General features: G+C 39.5%; 1 protein-coding gene across 5 annotated transcripts in view; it reads right to left on the bottom strand.

The window, feature by feature from the left end:
- Positions 1 to 5656: 5656 nt before the first annotated feature.
- Positions 5657 to 23464, bottom strand: part of Col14a1 (collagen type XIV alpha 1 chain) — a 201008-nt gene continuing 183200 nt past the window's right edge. For 3 of the 5 annotated variants that reach the window (XM_048802064.1, XM_015486420.2, XM_015486421.2), the window contains exons 46-48: positions 11281 to 11358; positions 9454 to 9609; positions 5657 to 7831 (exon numbers count right to left, since the gene is read on the bottom strand). In XM_048802064.1, coding sequence (XP_048658021.1) covers positions 7752 to 7831; positions 9454 to 9609; positions 11281 to 11358 — 314 coding nt within the window. In that variant the 3' untranslated portion in view covers positions 5657 to 7751. The other 2 variants (XM_015486422.2, XM_015486423.2) reach the window with 2 other exon arrangements.

The raw sequence follows: 23464 nt of genomic DNA, 5'->3' as shown, positions 1-23464 counted from the left end.
AAGAGTTCATAATATTCAGATTCAGAAATTATGTACAAACTACAATCTTCCTGGTACCCAGAATGTCTCTGTTGAGCTGTCTAGACATGTGACAGCAGAAACCATCAGCGTATTTCCACGCTGCCAAGCTGCTGGATGAATGGGCTGCTAAGTTAATGGTCACCTTTATCACTCCCCATCCTTAAAAGCTATCTTCAGTATGCAGTATCCACCCAATTCCTTCAGAAAGCATTTGTAGAAATGGACAATGGGTAGCTGTTTCAGGAGAAGAAAAGTAAACTTCCCCCAAGATACCAGCAAACTGCCATGGCTACCTGCACAGCTAGCTTTTGAACTGTATCCACTGTTCTAGCTTTTTTGTTGCTCCCAATCTCCAGAGTTGTGGCCTCCTGCTATTTGATAAGACTTACTCATACTTGAGAGTGGAAGCAAAGATAAGACCTGCAGCCAGACTCCAAGAATACCAGCAGGCAGCCAGAGACATTGGAGATTTAGTTAGCAGGACTTCTCTTGTGGTATCCAAATCTGATACTGGAATATTCATAAAAAGAACTTTGTGAAGTCCAATCCTTTTGGGCACCAGACTTCTCAGTTCAAAGCATATTGTAAATGTGCATGAAAATAAGACAGGTAAAGTGAAAACACATGAATTGTTGAAAAACTAAATTCTCTTCAATGTCTACTCAGTAATTGAGCATATCTGAACATTAATGATTTTCATGGTGAAAGCTGAGCCAATTAATGATTTTTATGACATAATTTTTAAAGCATAATCAGGGTGCAATTTTATCAGGATTCACTGAATTTGAGCCAGATGACAGAACACTGAAAAACAGAGATAAATGTCTTCAGTAATTATAATTCTTTTTTCTGTCTCACTCTTATTTTTGCTTTGTTACCATACAGAGTTCATTTTAGAGCTTAGAAAATATTTTTACTGCTCTGGATTCCATTATAAAATGTCTTTTAAGTTAGGCTAACAAAGTAGGATTTTACTAGATTGGTCATGGATATTTTTAATCAATAAAATGAAATGAAATGAAACAAAGAAACAAACAGTGAAATATGGTTACCCATGTCAGCATGTGTTTTTCATTGCATAGTAAGATACAGAGAGAAATCAAACCACTAGCAGCATTTATGCATTTATAAATGCTACCCAAACAAGCAAATCCTCCTACCACTCTTGGTACTATATATATCCCCTTTTATACTGCTTTTAAAATGAACATTTATGTTGCAAAATATCAGTGACCATTTTTCTTCATTTATTCTGTGCATCATTAATTATGATGATATAAAGTTAATAGATTTTTTTTGTAAAGTAGGATTTTATTCTAAAATCTTTTGTGATTTTCCAGTAGTGTTGAGCTTCTGAGAACACACACTTTTTGCAAAATATTTTTCAAACAATATAAAGTATTAAATATTAATATTTAAGGGAGATAAATACTTTAAAAAGTAAAAGTCTTACACAATCCCCAAATCAGTAGGTAACCACTATTAAGTATTTGGAGTTTATTCAACCAGAATTTTCAATATGGAAATATGAACAAAATTATAAATAAATATACATACTCTCCTGAAACTTGCTTTTTTCATTTAATAATATATTTAAATGTTTTATCACCCAAATTTCTAATATTATTTAAGCAAATAATATAAAAATTATTGCATGTATATTCATTTACTTAATTACTGGTAATATAGTCATTCTAAAGAGTGTAGAAGAACCAGGACTTTGTGAGGAAAGGAATTCTCTAAACTCTGAGTTTGTCTAGCAAAAATATACACTTTTCACCAGTGTTCCAATGCCAGATCAAATTAGAATGAAAAGTTATGATTTCTTTTTAAACTAAATATTTTGGTTCAGACCTTGGAAACCTCCATTCTGCATTTGAGCAACCCTTCTTGGTAGGGACAGGTCCAGAGGGAATAAGCCCTGACTGGATGTCACAGCCTAAATGAGTCATCTCAAATCATTCCATCTTGCTTTTTTTTTTTTTTTTAAGTCTCTCTCTCTCTGCTAATAATGCACTTACTCTGCAAAAAGCAGAAAAACCTCATAGCTAATACTCCATTCTAAAATAATTCTCTCCTCCTGGTCAAATTTCCATCTCATTTAGTGAAGTTATCTTTCACCCAATCTCCCAAATTTGAAATCTTGAAACCATTCTTACTTTCTATTCCATATCCGGTTACTCTGTATCAATCACCAAATCCTTCCCATAATTTTTCCTTGACAGTCCTGAAAACTGACTCTTCCTCTTGCCCCACCACTGCACTGCTGAGGTATAGACCCTCATCTACTGAACCATGGTAGCAGGCAGCATAGTATATAGAGAGAAGGGCTCAAAAACTTTGGAAACAAACAAAAAAGAATTAAAATTACTGCTTTGCCTCTTCTGTGTATGTGTGTAAACTGAGATGTTACTTCCTTTCCATATCCCAATATTTGTGATAAAGTGAATACTTACCTTAATATGTGAAAATCAACTTAATATGAAGTGCCCAAAATAGAAGCTAGCAGAGATCTTCATTAATTTTTTTCTAACCCTATCTTGTATTCCAATCAAAGTTGTTCTTCCAAATAATGACTAGAATCCGGTTACTTGTCTGCTTAAAAATATGCACTGACTTCATGTTGCCTTCAGGTAGAAATCTGAACATTTAGTATGGAATAGAAAATCTTCCAGTATCTGGTCCAAGCTATTTTCCCTGCTTCAACTTGGAGTAGAAAGTTAGGAACTCCTATGACATTATATTTTTCTATTCTTCTCCAGAATCCCAAGACATGACTGAACCAACATTGGGTTTTATTAAAAGTTTGGTGGGTGGATACAAGTAGGCATGGAGTGACAGATGAATCTGTGAACACATGAGTGAATAAATTTCTGGGAAGACAAGATTAAAATGCTTCCTTCACATTCTGAAACATTTAACAGCTATGAATTTGCAAGCTTCTATAGAAGATGATCATTTACTTCGAGACATTTTTCCTGTCTCCCAAATTTATACCTATAGAGAAAATTGTGCTTAGTAGAAGCAGAGTATATGATCTGGCTCAGATTATGGATGAAAATATTCTAGGATGAGATGCTTAGTAGTATTCTACTAATAGTACTTTATGGAACAGCTGTCAAGCAACAAGCACACTCTGAGCATTTCTCAGATGTGTTAAAGAATGCACACTAGATGGGAGCACGAGGTTAAAGAATTAGCTAGAGAGGGAAAGTCTGGTGTCATGGTGGTCTGAGTGATCATGGTGGGGCTTAGGAAAGGCATCACACAGGAAGGGGAACCTCAGGAGAGTCTTGAAAGTTGAGAGTGGGTCTAAGTGCGCCATTAAATGAGGTGGGGCAGAGAAGGGCTTTCCTGCAGAAGAAAAAGCATGACAAAGGCACAGGAACATGACAGAGCATGCATTCAGGGGTTAGCAACCGGTTCAACACAACTGCAGCTTGTAAAATATATGGTTCAGAGATACACTTAAATATACTTAATAAAAAGTATGAATAACCAAGTTAGAGAATTTGTGTAAACAAAAGTGAAAAAGGAAGTGTAGAAAGTGAGAAATCTCCCTACCCCCATGATCACACTCATCCCACCTCCATCCTATGGTCTTTAGCCTTTAAATTCTACCCACACACTCATGACTGCTTTATTAATCTTCCCCCCGATTTCTCTACCAAGCTCCAACTTGCCTATTTAACACCTCATACTGAGCTTATCTCTTAAACGGAACTCTCCAACCTCCCTGCCCCAAATTCAAAATTCCCTACGGGGTCGATTTATCTCCATGCACCCTGTCATTTTATGCTCAAGAGCCGGGTAATCTAGGTACATTCCAAGTCTCCACTTCTAGTTGATTCATTCATAAGCCATGTTGCTCCCACTGGTTTAGATGGTCCTCATCGTCTATCCCTGTCACTGATGTGTTCTCATCTTCTAGGATCTCCTCCAACCCATTCTTTACCACACAATTAGAAAGATCTCAAAATGGTGTTTCTCAAGCTGAGACCCACAGATGACCTGATACGCTTGGTTGGGAAAAAAAAGGCAAATAATCTATTTCTCAGCTCAGACAACTGAAAAAGAATCTCTGGGAGTTCTTCAGAGTCTAGTAAGCTTTTGTCCACTCCTCTCCTTTTTGCCATTAAACCTGAAGAATCACCAATATGAGAGGCTGAATAGACTACAGGTTAAGAGTGGGTATCTTCAGCCAGAATGCCTAGATTTGACTTCAGACTGTGAGCCTTCAGGTAATTTAAACAGCCTGTGCTTCTGTCTCTCACTGGGAAGATTAAGATAATAGTGAACTAGGTTTGGGGCTGTTATGAGGCTCAAATGGGAGATATTATGACTTTTCACAAGTATTTCCAGTTCTCTTTTTCTTTGAAGCATGTGGGAAGATTGACCTACTACTCCTCTGCTGTGAAATTGAGTGTGTCCTGAGGCTTCCTTAGGCCAAGGACACGTGAGTGGGAGCACAGAACGTCACTTCTGAGTGAAGCTTAGGGAGATGATTCTCCACGATCCCCCTCCCTTGCCATGGCAGTCATGGAAGTACATGTCCCAGACAGAAGCAGCATGGAACACTGAGCCAAGACACGGTGGCAGTTGCTCTGATCTCCTCTGTGAGAAAGAAATAAATGTGTACTGTGCTCAATTCCCGAGATTCGAAGGATGGTCCTTTGCCTGGTCCAGCTTTATAACTGATACAATGTTGAAGTCTTTGGCTTGAGCCTGGCCTGTGGCACTGCTAGCGACAGTTTTTGAAGAAAATTCCAACAGTGTGGCTCCAACAGTGGAAGAGCTCCTTTGCCTCCACTAACTTAAAACACACACAAGATCTGTCTCACACACACACACACACACACATATACACACACATGCACACACACACACAGAGCAATGTCTTTTTGTGTGTGAAATGATGCCTTTGTACTTAATCCTGTGCTCTTCTCTAGCCTCATCTTGTCCACTCTTCCATTCACCCTCCTGCCGCCTGGACTTCTTTAAGTTCCTTGCATATGGCAAGCACCTTTTCAACTGAGGACAAGCCAAGGGCCGGAATTCTCCTCCACACCTTTCCTTACCTACATTACTCCACTTAAATATCAGCCCCGCAGATAAGCAGGTTTTATCCACCTAATCAGAAGAAGTCACCCCTTATTCCCTTTCCTTCTTCCTGCCTTGGCTTCTTCTCTGCGTCTTTCATATATTTTATCATGATCTATAATTTATTTTGTTTGTCTGTTCCCGCATCTTGGTCTTTCTCCAGCACCAAAAAGGAAGCTCCATGAGGCCAGAGTTCACATGGCTCTTCTTTGGGGTTTTATCCTCAACCAAAAAAAAAATCTGTGCTACACAGCAAAATTAGATATGAGGCAAAAAATTAGAAAAGAAAGGAGGAAAGAGGGTTGTCCTGGAAGGAAGGTAGGGCCTGTCTGAGCACAAAATGACCCTAAAGCACTATTCTAAAATACTCTAAAATGACTATTCCCCAAAGACATTGAGAGTCTCTAACAAAGTGATGAAAATTTTGAAGAGTAATGTCTTGTTTTGTGTGAAATGATGCATTCTTACTTTAAGAAAACAATATACGCTATGAATTAAGATGTAATTCTTGCCAAAATAAGCAATTCAATAAAAATGCACTTCAAAATCAGTTTTTATTACAGGCAATGCATTGTAAACACAAATCCAAAATCTGAGTTGCACCTTTTATTTTGAACATTTCACTCAATAAAAATCTGATACACTGGGTCCAAGTGATGACACATTCCAAATTAATGAAACTTCCCTGTAGCTTAAATAAACAAATTTAGATTACCACGAGAAATCAAAGCCAAAGGTATTTGTACAACTCAAGAATGATGGGAAGAGATTAGAACCTCCAGTGGTTTAAATTTCACCACTTATGACAATCTAGAGAGTCTTTGGTGTGACACAATGTTAAACGATTTGTTTACAAGGGCACCCTAAAATATATAGACTGTCCTTCTCTATACTCACTCACTACATGTCATAGATAGAAATCTGAGAACAAGCTATGAAGTGACTAATCACACACTAGGCATTTAACTTGGAAGAGGTCTCTCAGGGGATTCTGGGTCAGGCTGTCTTGATTGGCCTCATGAAACCTTCCCTTCCCCCTCATTGGTCCTGCTTGCTAACATGGATTCGTACACCATAACAGAAAGGATATGGCTACTGGTTTTCTACTTATTATATTTTCTGCAAAGACTCAAAAAAACTACTTGTCTGAATCCCCAAAGGCACACAGACCCAAAACATTGAATGAATCCTTTGGAAAACAGAGGTCTTCTAACCCTCTGTGTGGTGGTGGGAGTAAAAGGTGTCAGAAGACACCATCCTTCTAATGAGTCTTTTCCTGACCCAGAAAGTACATAGATTCTGGTTTTAAATGTCCTCATTCCAACTCTTTAAAAACATCTGTTACCAGGGAGATGTTGCAGAGGAAAGAGCATACATTAAGTCATGGTTCTCTTTCATTTCCATTTTCAACTAGCAAACACCAGGACTCAAATCCTCCTCAAATACTTAGATAAGAAAAAGACAAGTTAGTTGAAGACTAGAGTCTCTTAGACTAAATTCATTTCTACTCTGTCTTATAGAGTTTTTCAGGCTTTTTCAAAACTGAAAGACAGAGGGGTCCCTTGGTCAAACGTGGATAAGCGTTGACTTAGGATCACTCATACATTTGCACTACCTTTGCTGGCCTTGTCTTAAGCCCACTGCTTCTTCTGTTAAGCTTCCTACTCCAGAATGAACAAATGAGGGATCGAGAGCTGGAAAGATCACGTAAAGCAAAGCAACTCTTGATTTTTTTGGTGGTCAGACCCTCAACTAGGACCTCAAAAGTTTAAGGTGACATTTAGAAAGGCAGCACAAAGACTCCACATGTTGTTTTAAATTTTTATTTGCTTACAAAAAGAATAAAAACAGATTTGCAAAAACTTATCTGCATAAAGTAATCCCTGTAGGAGAGGAAGGCCCTAGAACATACTGCCCAACAAATCCTTCATCAAAGATAGATCACTTTCCATTGGAGCTGGTGAAAAATCATTATTTTACATGAGTCTAAAACCATTGAAAAACTCAATCTATGTTTAAAATTATCAAATTCATTAAAGTTATATTCTCGCACTTATTTTTGGATACCTGTGAAACCAGTCACTGAGTAATCTTAGAGTTGGACAGATCAGATCAATTATGTAAGAGGTAGCTTCACCAACAATGATCCTTCTTCTTATTAGCAAGTCATTCCCATGGGGCAGAGCAAATGATATAATCTGTGAATCTCTTTGAATTCATTCTTTTTCTGTGGGGGCCCCATTTCCCTCCAACCCAATCATATTTCTCTTGTGCATTTTAGAACTTGAGATCATCTCATAGAGAAAAGATTCCAGAATTCAATCTACTTTCTCTCAATTCTTCTTTGAGGACTTTTCTCAAAAAAAAAAAAAAAAAAAAAAAACCCAAATTATCTGGCATATCCTTAAAACAGCTAGGGGAAATCATTTCTAATGTTGTCATAGATTAAGTGAATTTTAAAAAAACCATAATTTTTGATAATAACTCTAATATGAATGTTATCCAAAAAGGAAATTTGGGATGCAGATATGAGGCCCTCCCCCAAAATAACATACAAACCACTTAACATTTTCATTAATAAAGGTCTTTAAGAGGTCTTGCTGTTGGTCTTCAAATGTCTCCTGAGGCCATCAGATCCCGGAGCCCCACAGTTCCATGGCCTCATTCTCATCTTGGACAGGAGTGAATTCGGGCTGATCCGGATGGGGAGCTAAAGAGGAAAAGTGGGGGTGGGGACTTGATAGGACCCAGGAACCATGAACTGATATTCTCCCCTCATAGGGGTCCTTAGAGAGAGAGATTTGGTCAGTAAACTACAGAGATATCCTGCTTGGGTAGAAAGCTGTAGCTGCCTAACCCACCATACCTCTTGTACCTTCCCCATGAGGTTTCCTGGTTAGTAAAAGGAGGAACAGGAGGATATATTAGAGAAATTGTTAGAAAACTAGACTCAGAGCCAAGTGCTTAAATATTATATGTTTTATTTACAAAAGAAACCCTGAAAATGTAGCAGAATTATGAACAAAAAAATAAATTTTAAAAACCAATCTCATGTTAGAAGTCCATCACCAGGATGAGTGGGGAGGGGAAGAGTGGAGAGGTCAGAGAGAAAGATGCTCATCCATCTTGTGCAGGGTCAGGAAAGAGGAGAAGGCACAGTAAGTAACTTTATTACAAAGCCTTTGCGTAGAAGAATTTGGGATGAATCCTTGGTACACAATCAGATCCCTCTATCCAGGCTGACCTAAAACAGCCAGTTTCCGTTACAATTGACATATATGATTTGTTAAGTTCCAATGTTATCATTCTATCATGTTTGGAGAAGAGAGAGCAAGAGATGTCAAAGTAGGGAGGAAGGGAAGCAGGTGAGCCAGGAAAGGGGAGTATCCATTGTTAGGGGTTGGGGCTTAATGGTGGTGGTCAACAGGACAGTTCTGTATTCATAGCCAAATGCCCAGGCCAATATAGCCAGAGTGGAGGATTTCCATTTTAGTGCTGGTAATCATTGTAAGGGATCAGATCTTAATAAGGGACAGGGGAATATGAGAGAATGGGGAGGGAAAAGATGAACAGAGAAAAACACATCAGCAAAACTTTGACCAATGCCTCTGGCATCTAAGGTTAAATTTCTCCTAAAGCAGAAAATTTAAATTCATTGACTAAAAAGTCCATTTGCCCCAGAGCCATCTCGGAACCACTCTCTTGAACTTCCAAGAATAATTATGTCAGAAAGCCGCCCCTCCCCCCAGCACATCAGCATGCACTGCAGATATTTTTAGGAAGCATAATATTTCAGAATCTCAGTCCAGTAGTTAGTGATGAGACTAAGACAGCATGGCCAGATTTGTTTCTTCTTAAGACTATCCTTGGTCACCTAAAATGTATGTGGTAGACAGGATGTCACCTGAAAGAATCTGAGAGGCCCTGCTAATTATGGGGGAAGTCATAGTTTGGGGTTTCCCTAAAAATAAATTCTTATAGGCTATCATGATCACACCCCAGCAATAACAGAATGAGGGCCCCCAAAATGTTAACCCCTATCCCCCAGATAGTCAAATGTGAGGTCAAAGGCTAAGTCTCTGTGGATCACCGTTTGAAAGCAAGGAAGCCTTAGATGTGCGATTATTTTAAAAGTCCTCTTAAGGCTTCTATAGGAAAAGCCTATACAGTAATAGGCACTTTATAGAACATGCTTCTGGGCTAAGGTAGGATTGTGAGGCAGTCATGCTCTGTTTCCCTCTCATAACTGTTCTGCTTCTCATAGTGCCCCCTCCCCATTTGGGTCCTAACCATAGTAAACCTGCTCAAAGCCCACAAGAGTTTAGCACTTACCTCCCCCACCATAGGCAGAACATGATGAGGGGTCACAATATCCAGGCTGGCCAGAAGGACCTTGTGGTCCAGGTACCCCCAGGTGACCTGGTGGACCCCTTGGTCCAGGAGAGCCAGGGGGTCCAGGGCTGCCAGGGCGACTCTCCCCTGAAGGTCCTAAGAAGCAGCCACAAAGGAAAGAACAGATCTTTTACCACATAGAGTGAGTTTTGAGATCACCATGAAATCAACTAATTCTTACAATAAGTAACCTTATGCATCTTAACAATTGGCTTAATCAGCCTCTCCCTACTCTCAGTTCTTTTTCCTACATTGGATTCCCTGGGCAGAAGAGCATATAGCTCAGGACTGGGAAGCAAAGTGCATTCTTCTCTATAGCATTTTGGGCATTTAATGGAGAGGAGCAAACTACTATCATTCTTGCTTTCTCTATGGGGCTTTTGTTTTCCAGTACAGCTCCTTATGAATCCAATGTATGGGCGTGCACATGCCTGTATGTGCACACACATGATCTCTTGCAAATCTCAACCTTATAATCTAGTTAGAAGAGTCACGCAAATTAGTGCTGGCTTGTGGCCCCAGATAATTAAAATAAATTAGTCTAAGTCTGAAAGAAATTACCTGGAGGAATAAAAGTCTGAAATTAGACACAATACATCAACCTAAAATTTCTTTTGTCTACCTTATATCAACTGAGATCTTAGATTGAATGAAAATGGGAGGGGGGTTAAAATATTTTTGTATTTAAGAAGTTTGTCAGGCTATGTTTTTTTGGGGTTTTGTTTTGGGGGTGGTGGTGAGGTGCCAGTTTGTTTTTAGGCCTGGGTTCCAACAATGTTCAAAATTCTTCAACTAGAAATAACACTATTCAATAAGAACTGAACTGAAAAGTAGGAATGAGTATCCCCTTGTATTTGAGTCATGTGCTTGCTCTCAGACACATGCAGTTCTGTTCACTCAATGCTCACAACTACCTATTCAGTGCACTGCATGATGCTAGATAAGGTCCTCATCCAACTCTCTAATAACAGAAGTTATTCCTGAGGCAATGGACTTGTTGCATCAGGAATCTCTCTTAGAAATATATTCCAAAAGCATTGTTAGACTGGAAAGAAAAATCAGAACATTTGATCCAGTGGGGCTAAGACTGAGATTCTAAACATACAATAGCAAAATTATAATTCTAATAGCAGGTCTGATCATCTGGGGATCATCTTAAGAGCGTGGGATTTTGCACACTAAACTAAATTTTCAGGAAACTCATTTGGTGAGACTACCACAGCAGGAGTAACTGGTGCTCGTGATGTTCACTCATGTTCCTTGAGATTCTATGCCTCCCTGCCAGTAGCTCTGGGGATGTGTGACTGGTTCCAGCCACTGAAATATGGATGTAAGTAGTATATCATTATATTTAGGAAGTTGAGTCTCATGGGCCTTCTTTATCTTTCTCTCAGGGCCTATATGAGCCATGATGCAGGTCATGGGGTTCAAAATGGAAAGGCACTACCTTACCCACATCAAACTTTGTGAAGATAAAATAAAGTTTTATTATGTCAATCCACAAAGTATTTGGGATTTGCTACTAGGCCTAGCCTAGCCTCGCCTAACTCATATATCCACCAAGAGTCCAGAAAATGCTGTAACTTTGGGGGTTCATATGTGGGAAGGATTATTATAACAAATTGGCCTCTCAGTAAAATAAATGGGAAGTAGAACCACTCCACTTAGATACAAGGATATAAATATGGCCATTTTCTCACCTGTGATAACAAGTGAATATAAAGATTTATATTTTACAGTTTTTTAAAATTAAGTAGCAAGACTTACCTGCTGGTCCAGGGGGTCCTCTTGGTCCTTGAGTACCAATGCCTGGATTTCCTTTCTCTCCTTTGATACCAGTTAAACCTTAAAAAAAAAGGTGGGGGGAGAAAAAGTTCTTTTCTAAAAATAAAATTTTATAAGTTTCAAAAGCATCTTTCTGATGACAATAATGAATTGGGTTAGTTATGGATACCAAAGGACTTTTAAATTAAATTCTGACCCTAGTAGCTTATGCAAAATCATATTCCAGTGGTCTGGTTCTGCATCTGAGTGTGTAGTCTGCAAATTGCAAGCTAGGGTCTCTTGCTACTTCTTCCTGAAATGGTCTGACCTGCCAAGAGCTGGCCTGTGTCTTTGCACAGAGCTGGCCAGTATCTTTGCACGAACCAGGCCATTCGACGTATGCAGTTGGCACTCCACAAGTAGCACAATAGAAATCACAAGTGGACACATCTAACATTTTCCTTTTGGTCCACCCTGTAATGTATCTGCAAAAGGCATGAATTATAATTAGGCAGCAAAGTTCTGAAGAGCGTGAGTTTCCATTAAAAACTTGGAAGCTTCAGGAAAGCCTGTGTTTGATTTGGCTGATTCAACCCCATAAAAATCTAAACCTATTTGAGTTTCTTTTCCATTGAGCAGAACTCTTATTCCAAGTAATTTATGATACTTTTAACAAACTATACATTTTCACTGGCAGAAAACAAAACAACAACAACAAAAAAACACATACTCTGACACCTCATCATCCAGACAGGTCCTATCACAAAATCACTGGACAGTGAAGGCACCTGTTGGAGTCCTGACCACTAAAGACCATGATAGGATTGCATTAGACTAGAATCAGGTAACCCTAGCACATATCATAGAAGGTCTCTGCTATTCACTTCCCAGAAACAAGAATTCTTTGAAAGAGTAGAATGCAGAACCTCATCTCTGATTAATTATACCTACTGACAAAGCCTAGAAGAAAACATAAATAAAAATAGCCAATTTGATAGATAGCAGTCATGCAGGGAACTTAAAAAGTTTTTTAAATTACAAATAACTTAATTTTCTTACTACAAATATAATACATATTCACAGTAGACAAATTAGAAGTCACAACAAGTAAGAATTCTAGCACTTCAAAATATTAACTTTTAACATCTTGGTTTATAAGTTCCAGAAAGAAAGGCATCGGTACAGTATTTGTTCTGAAAATAGTTGTTAAAGTAGGCAGTGAGCAGCTGAGTTTTTCTTTACCCTGCACATATAATTATTGTCTCTACACTGTGGGTGTCTTCTGTGCTCCCAGTAACCACCTCCTGGGATCAAGATAGTGTTTTGAAATAAAAAAGCACTCTTCCTTGTTTTCAGTGGTCCAGTCTGGTCTAGCACTGCTGTGCTTCCCACAATCCCAGACCTACTTCATGTGCCCTTGGTGATGTTAAGGCCAATGCCTCAATAAGAGTCCAAGGCAGACCACACACCTGTGACATGCTGGTAGGGCCTGCTGCTTCTTTTAGGAGTCCATAAGGAGGATGGTGATTTCTCAAAAGTCCAAGTACATCTCCTTTGAGTTTTAAAAGCTCACGCTTCACTCAGACTAGTTACCCTTTACTGCTTGATTGCTAATCAGGTTGTTTAGACAGACAGCCACCTGGGTAAGTCCTCGAGGTATTAGTTGAGGAGCTGAGTTGGTTCTCTCCGGCTGACAGTGTTCTCTCACTTGTCAGTGCCAGCACCCTAACAGGCAACTGGGAATTTAGCAAAATCCCTCTTTTTCTATTAGAATTGGCGTTACATTCCCCATGAGAACTGCTAATTTTGAAAAAAATTAAAACATAAGAAAATAAACTGATGACTAACACCAAGCTGCTCCTGATTAACTGCAGGGTGACTCAGAGGCCTCTCACCACCTCTCGGTCCTACAATATCATCTGGATTTTCCACCAGTACAAGACAAAGGCAGGCTGTAAGGACACCCAGGAAAATGGTCTCAGGACCAACCTCCGAGTTTCCTGACCTGCTTTAGCTGACTTGCTAAATTCCCAGTATGTATACATATGGTTCTCCTGCCAAAGGAATATTCATATCCTTGATACATAAACTTAGCTGTAAGTCTTCTTTTGGGAGTGCAATAATCATGTTTAAAATCATAAGGATTAAAATTAAAGTCTAGGCTTAAACAATTAATTCAGTGCTCCAAAAATAGATGTGGACATATTTTTGATAAGTTTTGTAGACACTGATTAAAAGGTAGGAAGCCAAATGTCCTAAAAGTCAGCCTGTGACAGTTCATAAGATGCTTAAGGGCCTCAGAGCCTGGACACAAAGTCATTCTTTACAGACAAAACAAACAGTCATCGCCTATAATAAATCTCTGTTGCAAAAGACCAAGGTGAGGCCCCAAGGTGCCAAGATGGGGTCACCACAGAAGGATGCCAGAATCCTTTCTACAAAAGCATTGAGACTCAGGAGATGCATGGAATCTGAGTGCAAGAGAGATTTCCTCTGGAAGCACCCTCTCACCTTGTGCCTTCTGCATAAGTGCACATCATTCTTCAAGATGCTGCTTCAACCTTCTCTGTATCCATAATAGGCAGAGCCACAATAGATCCAAGGGGGCAATGATTATCTATCTTATTCCTGGCTCTGTCCATAATACTTTGTAGGGTGTCTTTGCAGGATACATAACTAGCAAATATTTTGTTGAGTGAACTAATAAAAGAATGAATGAATGATTTCTCTGTTTCCATAATATCTGTACCTTCTAGGGCTCCATGTATCCAACTGTATTTCTTACTCATGTCCATCCAGCCCCCAAACTATAAGCCCATTGATGGAGATGCCTTACTTATCTCTCTAGTATCAGAGCCAAGAAGGATCTCATAACAGGTGGCCCAGTAAACACAGGAAGACTGACAGAATGGAGAGGCCTATGTCAGCACTCAGCTGCGCATCAGAAGTAGAACCTGGAAGGATCTAGAGACTGAAAATAAAACAACAAAGCTGAAGCTTTGGTATTACTTTCACACTCCTGGGTTACGTGAACACTGCTTTTTAAAAATCAAGTTCCCTGCATGGGGAAACTGACTCTAGTGCTTTTTATAGATGAGCTTAATTAGTTCCAATTAAATGTAAGCTTCAGTAATGTTTTATGAGCATAATTAATATAAATGAAGATGTAATTTACCCCAAATGTAATTTAACCAAGATTGATATATCATTAGTTTTCTGTAGTTATCAAAAATATTTAAGATCATCAGAGAGAACCCATTTCTTCCTTTCCTTCTTCTCTTTCTCTCTATCCCACCCCCAGTCTCTCTCATTATTATGTTTCTAACATTTCAAAGCAGTTTTAGGTTCACAGCAGAACAGAGATTCCCCATATGCCCCCTGCCTGCACATAACCATATCCCCGTTATCAACATCCTCCACTAGAATGGCACATTGGTCACTGTGATTCGTTCTTCAGATTCTCATTAGAAGCCATTTGAGACTACCTGACTCTCCATTACCAGTAAGCTAACACTGACCCTCCAATATTTTCCATGAAAGCGGTATCTGTGTGTCTTAATTCTTCACTGTATCCCCAGTGCCAGTTGCATATCAAGCACTTTAGAAATATCTACCAACAAAAATGGGTGGATGAATGCAATACAGTCTGATGGCAGACTGAGACAAAACCAAAAAGTGGCCTATGGTGCATCAGCTATGCCTGTAAGCTACTTCACTAGGTTTTGAAGTCAGATGCTTTACATGTACAAATTCACTCCGTTTTCATAGGAACCAAGAGGGCAACTGTCATTAACCCTGAAAAAGGACTGTGATACAGAGGCCAAGTCACCTGTCCTTAGCTAAGAAGAACAGAGCCAACATTTCAACCAGGAAAGGTTGGTGTGGATGCCTCTATAGGAAGCCTGTACTTGCCGCCTCTTCACCCAAGCCTGGGTATGCAGGCTGAGCTTCTTGTCTGGCTTGGTGCAATTGTGGCTTCCTGAACTGTCAAATCCGTCTTCATGGTTCTCTCTGCCTTCACATTCAGCTATCAGTCTGTGTGCACCACCCCACTTCTTCAGCTGTGTCCCTCAGTTTCACTTATCTTCTGCTCTGAGCAAGATCTGGGGTTGAATTTAGGAGGATTTATCCTGCTCACACTGACCACATGTCCTGGGCCTGGCCCCTTGTTGTCTGTTTCCTATTTTCTTTGGCCTGTTGGCCTCTGAGTAGGAAGATCTTACTCATCTCTATGGCCCCCCAGCCACACCAAGCACTCCAGGCTGGAGTCTCTGCTACTCCGTGGAGCAGTTGCTGCTTCCTGATCCCAGACATTCTGAGGAACTCCCAGGATTTATGCCCAGGCAGAGATGCAAGGCCTGGGGAATGCTTTCATTGTAATTATACCAAAAAGTCACAGAGACTGTGGAGCAAGACTTCAGCTGTGTTATATTTGTCTGTTGCCTGGGAAATGCTGGCGATGAATTTCAAGTTCAGTCTGTTCTTCACACAGTGCATGCCTGAATGCCTACTAAGTACAATGTACTTAAGAACCTGGTTACAAGAAGGCAAAGAAATTGGACTCAGTTTAACTGTATCTTATGCCCTTTGCCAAGCTCTGGTATTTCCACATGTCTGGTCCACAGGGCTAGTATCAGTCTGTAGAGATCCATGCTTTGGGTTATAGTGGCCCAGAGTAGAAAATATACAGTTGCTTTAAGTGTAAATAAACTTTGCTAAAAGTCTCATTTCCTGTTGCTCTTTTCATATTAGTAACTGGCCACATACTATATAATTCAGAGCTGAGCCAGGGAAATATAAGCCACTCTAGGTCTTTCAGGCAGACGAATTTCAGACAGAGACTCAATTAGATGGGTAATAGATGGCCTCCAGAGTCAAATAAAGATGAAGCTTATAAATAAACAATAGCAGGAAGCCACTATCACCCCTAGGAGGGCAGCAGAAACAACAGGAAAAAATGATGTGGCTTGAGCACAGAGCCTAAGCCTTCGGGCAGGATTCAAAGCAGAGAGACACGTTCGTTGCCCACTGGAATCAGGAGCCACAGAGGATTGCAGCTGTCAAGTTGAGATGCAGAGAGGCAGAGGTAGGGTTAAGGAGAGAGGCCAGGTCAGGTCAAGCTTTGGGGATCAGACTTCAAGGTAAATGGATGTGGCTCCTTGCCTGCACAGTCCCCTTTCAACACCCTGTACCTATTTCATGTTCATAACTGGGACTTATCTTCTGAAAGAGGAACCCCAAGTTAGTTACGTTTGGAGGTTCCACAAAATCTGGAATCTGCTCTGCTGGGTGCTACAATAACCGAGGCAGATGGGAGTCCCACAGAGCTCAAGTCATCCAGGAAAACACTGTGTCAGCCCCACAGAAACACCAGAGGAAAATGTGTCCAATCACTAAACAAGGAAACCCAGTGGTCAAAGGAATCCACTCACCGTGTCCAGGCCAAGGCAACAGGAGAGTGTGCACTTCAGGATTTTCCATCAGTTTCTATCAGGCAAGACACTACAGGCAGAGGATGCTTTAGTGTCTGTCCACACACTCACTCAAGTTTGGGCAGAGAAAGGGGGGAAGAGAGGCCAGTGGGGGATTGAAGAAAGAAGATGGGGTGCACAGTGCATCAGCCGACACCAGCCCACTCTCATCTGCAGGTTGGCTGTTCACAGTGGCAGTTAAGTGGCTGGAGGAAACAGGATTGTCAGGCACCAGGAATCCTGGCTTTTGTTTTTTTCCACTCAGCTTGGGCCACTGACCTCATGGGTACACAAAAATGTCAGATCAAATGCCAGTCTATTTCTCTCAGCTCCAAAGTCTTGACAGTTCCTCTTTAAATGCTGTCTTATATTATCTACAATGCTGATTATTAAGAAAATTATTAAAAATTTGTGGGAAAATGAGTCAATTTCTTTGGCTTAAGCCAATGAACATTTCCGGTTCAACATGAATATGGAACAAGTAGATGATACTTAAATTACAGCTTGGTCTTGATACAATGACTTCTATCCTTGAGAGAGAAGAGACCTATGTCAGGGGACTAGGATAAGGTCAAGATCTACAAGGTTAAAACAAAATGTATTACGACCAACAGCCCTTCATAACAAGCAAGAAGGACTCTTTATTAAATAAGCACATCATATCTAGGATCCTTCTCATGTCTTTCCAAATTTTCAAAGAACTTCAAAAAACTCAAACTATTTTGCTACATTTACCAAGTAATTTCATGTCAAAGCTAAATCTAGAACCAATTAAAATGGAACAGACTAATGCATATATCTCTTCTATACATGCTTTTTTCCCACCTTAAAAATGTATTTCAATATATTTATTTATTATCATATATTTTTTGCTTTGATAGCCAGGTCAAAAAGCCTATTGAACATGGCTTATCACTACTAAAACTGCTTACAGCTTTTGTTTTATCATATAAACTAGTACATGCTATATTTTGATTGCACTTATTTATGTTCAAGGGAAGGCCTAGAAATTTAGAGAATAAAAAACAACATTATAATATTTTTTCCATATTTTTCACCAGTGCATTATAATTATACATAATGGTGACATTCCTACAAGTTCAGAAAGGCAGTCTGTCTCTCTCTTCTGCTAGCCAGCATAACCAAATCTCCTACTTAAACATCTCACCCTGATTTTTTGACCACTTTCACCTCATGATGCTCGGTGATGGCCAGCACTGTGAACTTGGTAGTACTTTGCTGTTCACATGACGTCTCTGACATCTCAGGACTCATAAGCTATAACCACATGTGTTTCGACTTTCATCGTGGCACAAGCGGGAACAAGGAACAGCCATAGAGATGCCAGCCAAAAGTAATAAACATCATTTATGATTCATGAAGTAACTATTGTATCTCAGGTATTATGAGGAATAAAAGAAAAATATACAATAACTTTGGTCTTTGCAGAAGGCAGCCTCATTGGTGAGATAGGACAAGGTGAAACCATCAAAGACCAGTTCAAGAGAGGTATTCCATGTGGGTGCTGAGTAGTAGCACCACAGATTAATGGGCTAGGATTGGTAAAGTACAGATTTATCAGATGTTTGTTCATAACTAATATACATACTATACAGACTCTAACCACGGTTTTATTTTTTTCTTTTCCTTCTCCTCCTCCTCTTCTTCCTCCTTTTTAAAATTTTTTTTTATAACAGGGGCATTTTACTACTGAGCTCTATCCCCAGACTTTTTAACTGCTTTAGTTTAAGACAAGGTCTCACAGAGTTGTTGAGACTGACGTTGAACTTGTGGGATCCTCTTGTGCAAGCCCCCTAAATTACTGGAATTAAGTTACAGGAACAAATTATATTTCCATGGCAAAAATAACATTTTGATAGACACCAGTTACAGATTTTGGTCATTGTAATAAAGTCAAATTTTACTCATTACAAGGAGCGAAGACAGAATTTGATTTTGTCAACAACTTTTTTTTTTCTTAAATCATTCTTTTTGTTTATTTGGAGAACAATTTTGTCCTTATTACAACAAATCTCAGAAACAGGAATACAAAAGATGCTAGTATTCTACAAAAATATTTTTGCAATATATGCTATTCTTTTTTAGGTGTTTAAACTTGCATCTGTTTCCCTCTAAAAAGTTTACATCTGGCATTGAATTGAAAGTCTAGAGGAGAGAAAACACACATAGATGGTGAAAACAGGCAGGTACAGAATGGGTTGGCCCTTCCCAAGTCCCCTCATTCTTCAGCATACTGGAAGTCACACATGGAGGGCCCACTCTGATGAATGAAAGCTACCTCCAGCTTGCACTGCACGGCCAGAAGGCCTGGTGTGATTCACAGGTAGACGATGGCTTAACTATATACTCACAAATTCTTTGATATACCTCCCTCACAAATGCACAGCACAGTTCTCCTCTGCCTGAGTGTGAGAGATGCTTTGTGACTCCCGTCAGACAAGTGGAACATGGTGAAGGAAAGGCTTGTGACTCCTGAGACTAGCTCCAAAGAAGTCATTGGGAACAACAATGACAACTCCTCCTTCTTTTTCTTCTTCTCCTCTCCTTCTTTCTCTCAGCACCAGTTCTGAGCAAAGTAGAATAGAGGGACTCATCTTGAAGCAGATCCTCTAGCCCTAGTCAAGGCTTCGGTTGGCTACAGCCCTGGATGACTATCAACTTCAACTTCGTGAAAGACCCTGGGCCCAAAGCACCCAGCTAATCTCACAACCTTGGCCCACAAAAATGGAGGCCATGTACGTTCACTGCTTTAAGCCACCAAGTTCTAAGGTAATTTGTTACACAGCAGCAGATTACTAATGCATGAAGTTTCTGCAGCAGTGATCAATGTAATGAGTCACTTCACAACTGGTGGGGGTGGGGGTGGGGGAGAAACCCTAAAAAATGAAACATGATGTAAAGAGGTAAAAGGAAAGAACATTCATTGTCCATGCCTTAACGTGACCACACGTTAGGAAAACCTAATCCAGCAGAGTTTCAGAAAAAGGTCTTATCTAAAAGGCATTTGAATTGGACTTACCAGATAGTACTGGGAGAGAAAAGGGAAAACTCTATCTTGACTTTTCTCTCAGGAAACGAGAGCCTGGAATGGGACTCAGGGGAGAAGAAGGAAAATGTGTTTCAAACAGCAATGAGTAGAGAGAGCACAGTCAGGCAACTGAACATCAAGTGTCGTACAAAATCACAGCAAGACTTGTCAATATTTAAGTGCCAACCAGAGTTGTAATGAAAGCCCTACCCTGCCCCACCTTTAATCAAGTTGGCCTGCCCCATACAGATCATTTTTCTAGGAATAAGTCAGGATACATGGGGCATTAAGAAGTTTCACAGAATTGATCTCTACCATGGCAATGATCCTGGCTCACAGCTGTTATGCCTTTATTTTGATTTCTTATCAAATTTTTCTGCTAGATTTATCTTCAGCCCTTCTGAGATAGAATACTGAACAAAAGAAACCTACTTCTCCAAACTTTAAATCTATCCAGGACTTTTTTTTTTTTTTTCTTCTCTCTCAGCCCTATTGTCTGGGTTTCTCATGAGCATTAGGCACAAAAGGTTAGCTTTAGTGTAGGGTCGCAGTTTGCTGCCCCCACTGCCACCCATGAAAGGGACTGTCATTTATTTATGGCATCAGAGCAAGGCAGCTCCTTTTCTATTGGGTTTCCCTGGGGGAACTCTCCTTGCCAATAAACCTTGGGTTAAAAAGGCCAGGAGATCATTTACATTTATTTGCATAATGGCAATCACGTGTTTAGATCTTCACTGTGAGTACAAGAAAGACAAATGCAGATGGCACAATTCTTTATAATGACATTCTGAAGAAGAAATGGGGAAGTTTCTGTTGCTTTCAGGATCAAGTTCAAATTCCTCACCCAGAACTACAAAGTGTTGGTTGCTTCATGAGGCCCCTGTCTGTCCCTCTCCTCTCCTGGGTTCTTATTCTCCTCCTCACTCCCCACGTTCTGCCTGTGCTATTTCCTATGGGTCTTAGTTGTTTCTAGAAGAATTTTTGGATGATGAAATAATTATATAGGGTTTTTTTGGGCACTTAACTACATACTGAAATAAATTATTTGACCTACATTGATATCCTTTCAGTTCCCTTTCTGTTATACAAGAGTACACTTTGGTACTTTATTTGGTATCATTTGTTTGTGTGTGAAGATAGGTTGCATTTATTACCTCTGAATCCCATTTTGGAAAAGTAAAGAAGGTGTCACAAATATTTGTTGTAAAGAGGGGACAACATGTCAGGTAGGATTGAGAATCATGGCTTTATGTTTCAACCCCTTTCCCGCCTCAGGACGTTGGCATGTGATGTTTCCCTGCCTAGAATGCTTCCCTCTCTCTCTCATTGATATTTTAAATTTCTACCAAACTCTCAGGTCTCAGTTAAAATATCACTGACTTTGTAGACTTAAGTCAGAGTCTCCTTTGCTCAGATTACAACCCGCATTTTTTTCTTAGCACTTTACACAACTGAAATAAAATTATTCATATATTATTTGTTTAATATCTGTCTTGCCCATAGTTAGCAAGGTGGCCTGAAAGTTGGGAAATGCATGCCTGCCTTACCCACCATGCTGTCAATGCCAAGAACTCTGCCCGACATGTAGTAGATGCTCAGTAAGCATTGGTTGAACAAATGAAAATTCTGGGAAATTAGGATCTAAGCTTAGGGAGTCACAATTACATAGTTAGTAACTAGTTGCAGAGTTAGGATCCTAACCCATATGTCACTGAGGCCCCAAACCACATTCTGTTCAAACTAGTATGCTACTCTCAGATAATGCAGCTTCACAAATTAGAGAGGTGAAATGATTTTTCTTCTAAAAAGGATTGACTTGTACAATTCCATGTTTCTCTCTCTTTGCCTCCAAATCAAATATCCTAACAGAAGTCTAAATTTTAGAGTTGTCCTCCAAAGTGCCAGATCTATGAGCAGTTTCTCTACAGGTAATTCTTCCAGATGGACTCTGTTATGTGGTGTTGAGTATTTGCTAAGTTGCTGGGAGAACTGTCATGTGCCAAATGGTATAACCATGCCAAATGGTTTCTATCACATTTGTTTTTATCTAATGGATCAGTTACAGATGCCTCAATGCTATCCAAATATACCAACTCAGAGTGCACAAAGAGCTTGCAAATAGTCCAGCCACAGCCCACCAGGACATTCTGGCCAATCCAACAGGTCACATGTTTTGAATTTGTGGTTGTTAGGAGTCATCCTGAACGAAGGTTCATCAGACTCTGCACAGCTCTGACCTCTCCTTTATGAAACTCACTAAATAATTCACAGACAGAAACAGGGCACAGGAAAGGAAACACAGCCTCAGTTTTCTCACCTAAAAACAGGGCTAATCCTGATCTCATAAGATTTTTATTAGGGTTACACAGCATGCTAAGCAACTGATACCCAGTATTTGAACACTTTCTTTTCAAAGACCACAATGACATCTTCCTCTACATTCTGAAATCATTTATTTTCTAACTCACATAACATTTATTATCTCCCACCTTGAACATTCAGAAACAGTCCATATTTCTTCTTTATCAAACCATGTCTTTTATTTTCTCCAAATGAGATAGTACAAACATAGAATTGAGTACAGTAGTTGGCAAATGCATTTGGTGCCTAATAAGTGAAAGCCACAAATAATGGTATTATCTCACATATGGCCAAGCCAAAAAGCCTTACATAAGCCCTGCATTCAATACATATTTGCTGATTTACTGCACAAAACAAACCAGATATGAATTCCAGCTGTTATGGGTGGACAACCTAAAAATGAAAACCTTCAGTTGTATGGTGCCTCTGATCCAATAATTTTTGAAGAATCATTGAAACTGAAGGAGTTGCATGAAGACAGAAATCAGGAGTACTTTCTTTTTCTTTTCAAGTAAATATAAAGTTAATTTTGTGAGCTACAGACCGACAAACTCATTGTCAACTTGGTTAATTTTAGTTCAAGATAGTAGTGTGAATAATGAACATTTTAAATAAACAGTGTAAGGAAATGAACAGATGAATCATGTGGGAATGATGTGCAGAGTTGGAATTAGAAATGGAGCTGTTCCAGAGGGGTAAAGGAAGGGAACCAGGGGGATGGGGGAGAGGAAAGGGGAGGTAGTGCAGAGTGTAATTGGCCAAATTATGTTATATGCATGTACGAATATGTCACAGCAAATTTCACTATTATGTACAATCTTAATGCACCAAGAAAAACTAATTTAAAAAAGAAACGGGAATGAAATTATGACATTTGCCAGTCAATGAATGGATCTGGAGACTATCAGGCTAAGTGAAATAAGCCAATCCTCAAAAACCAAAGGCTGAATGTTCTCTCTAATATGTGAATGCTAACACACAATAAGAGTGGAGAGAGAATAGAAGTTCTTTGGATTAGACAAAGGGAAATGAAGGGAAGGGAGGGGGGATGTTTATAGGAAAGACAGTGAAATTAATTAGACATAACTTTCCTCTGTTCATATATGAATACATGACCAGTGAAACTCCACATCACATACAACCACAAGAATAGGAAGTTATATTCATGTATATATAATATGTCAAAATGCACGTATAACTACTGTCACGTATAACTAAAAAGAATAAATACAAAAATACCAAAAAAATGGGTCTATTATGAAGGGGATCTAGTTAGGATTATCCAAGACCATGACTGGAGAAGGAT

Source organism: Marmota marmota, unplaced genomic scaffold (assembly GCF_001458135.2).
Source record: "Marmota marmota marmota unplaced genomic scaffold, marMar, whole genome shotgun sequence".
Classification (NCBI taxonomy): Eukaryota; Metazoa; Chordata; class Mammalia; order Rodentia; family Sciuridae; genus Marmota; species Marmota marmota.
This window is presented reverse-complemented; position numbering and strand designations above follow the sequence as displayed.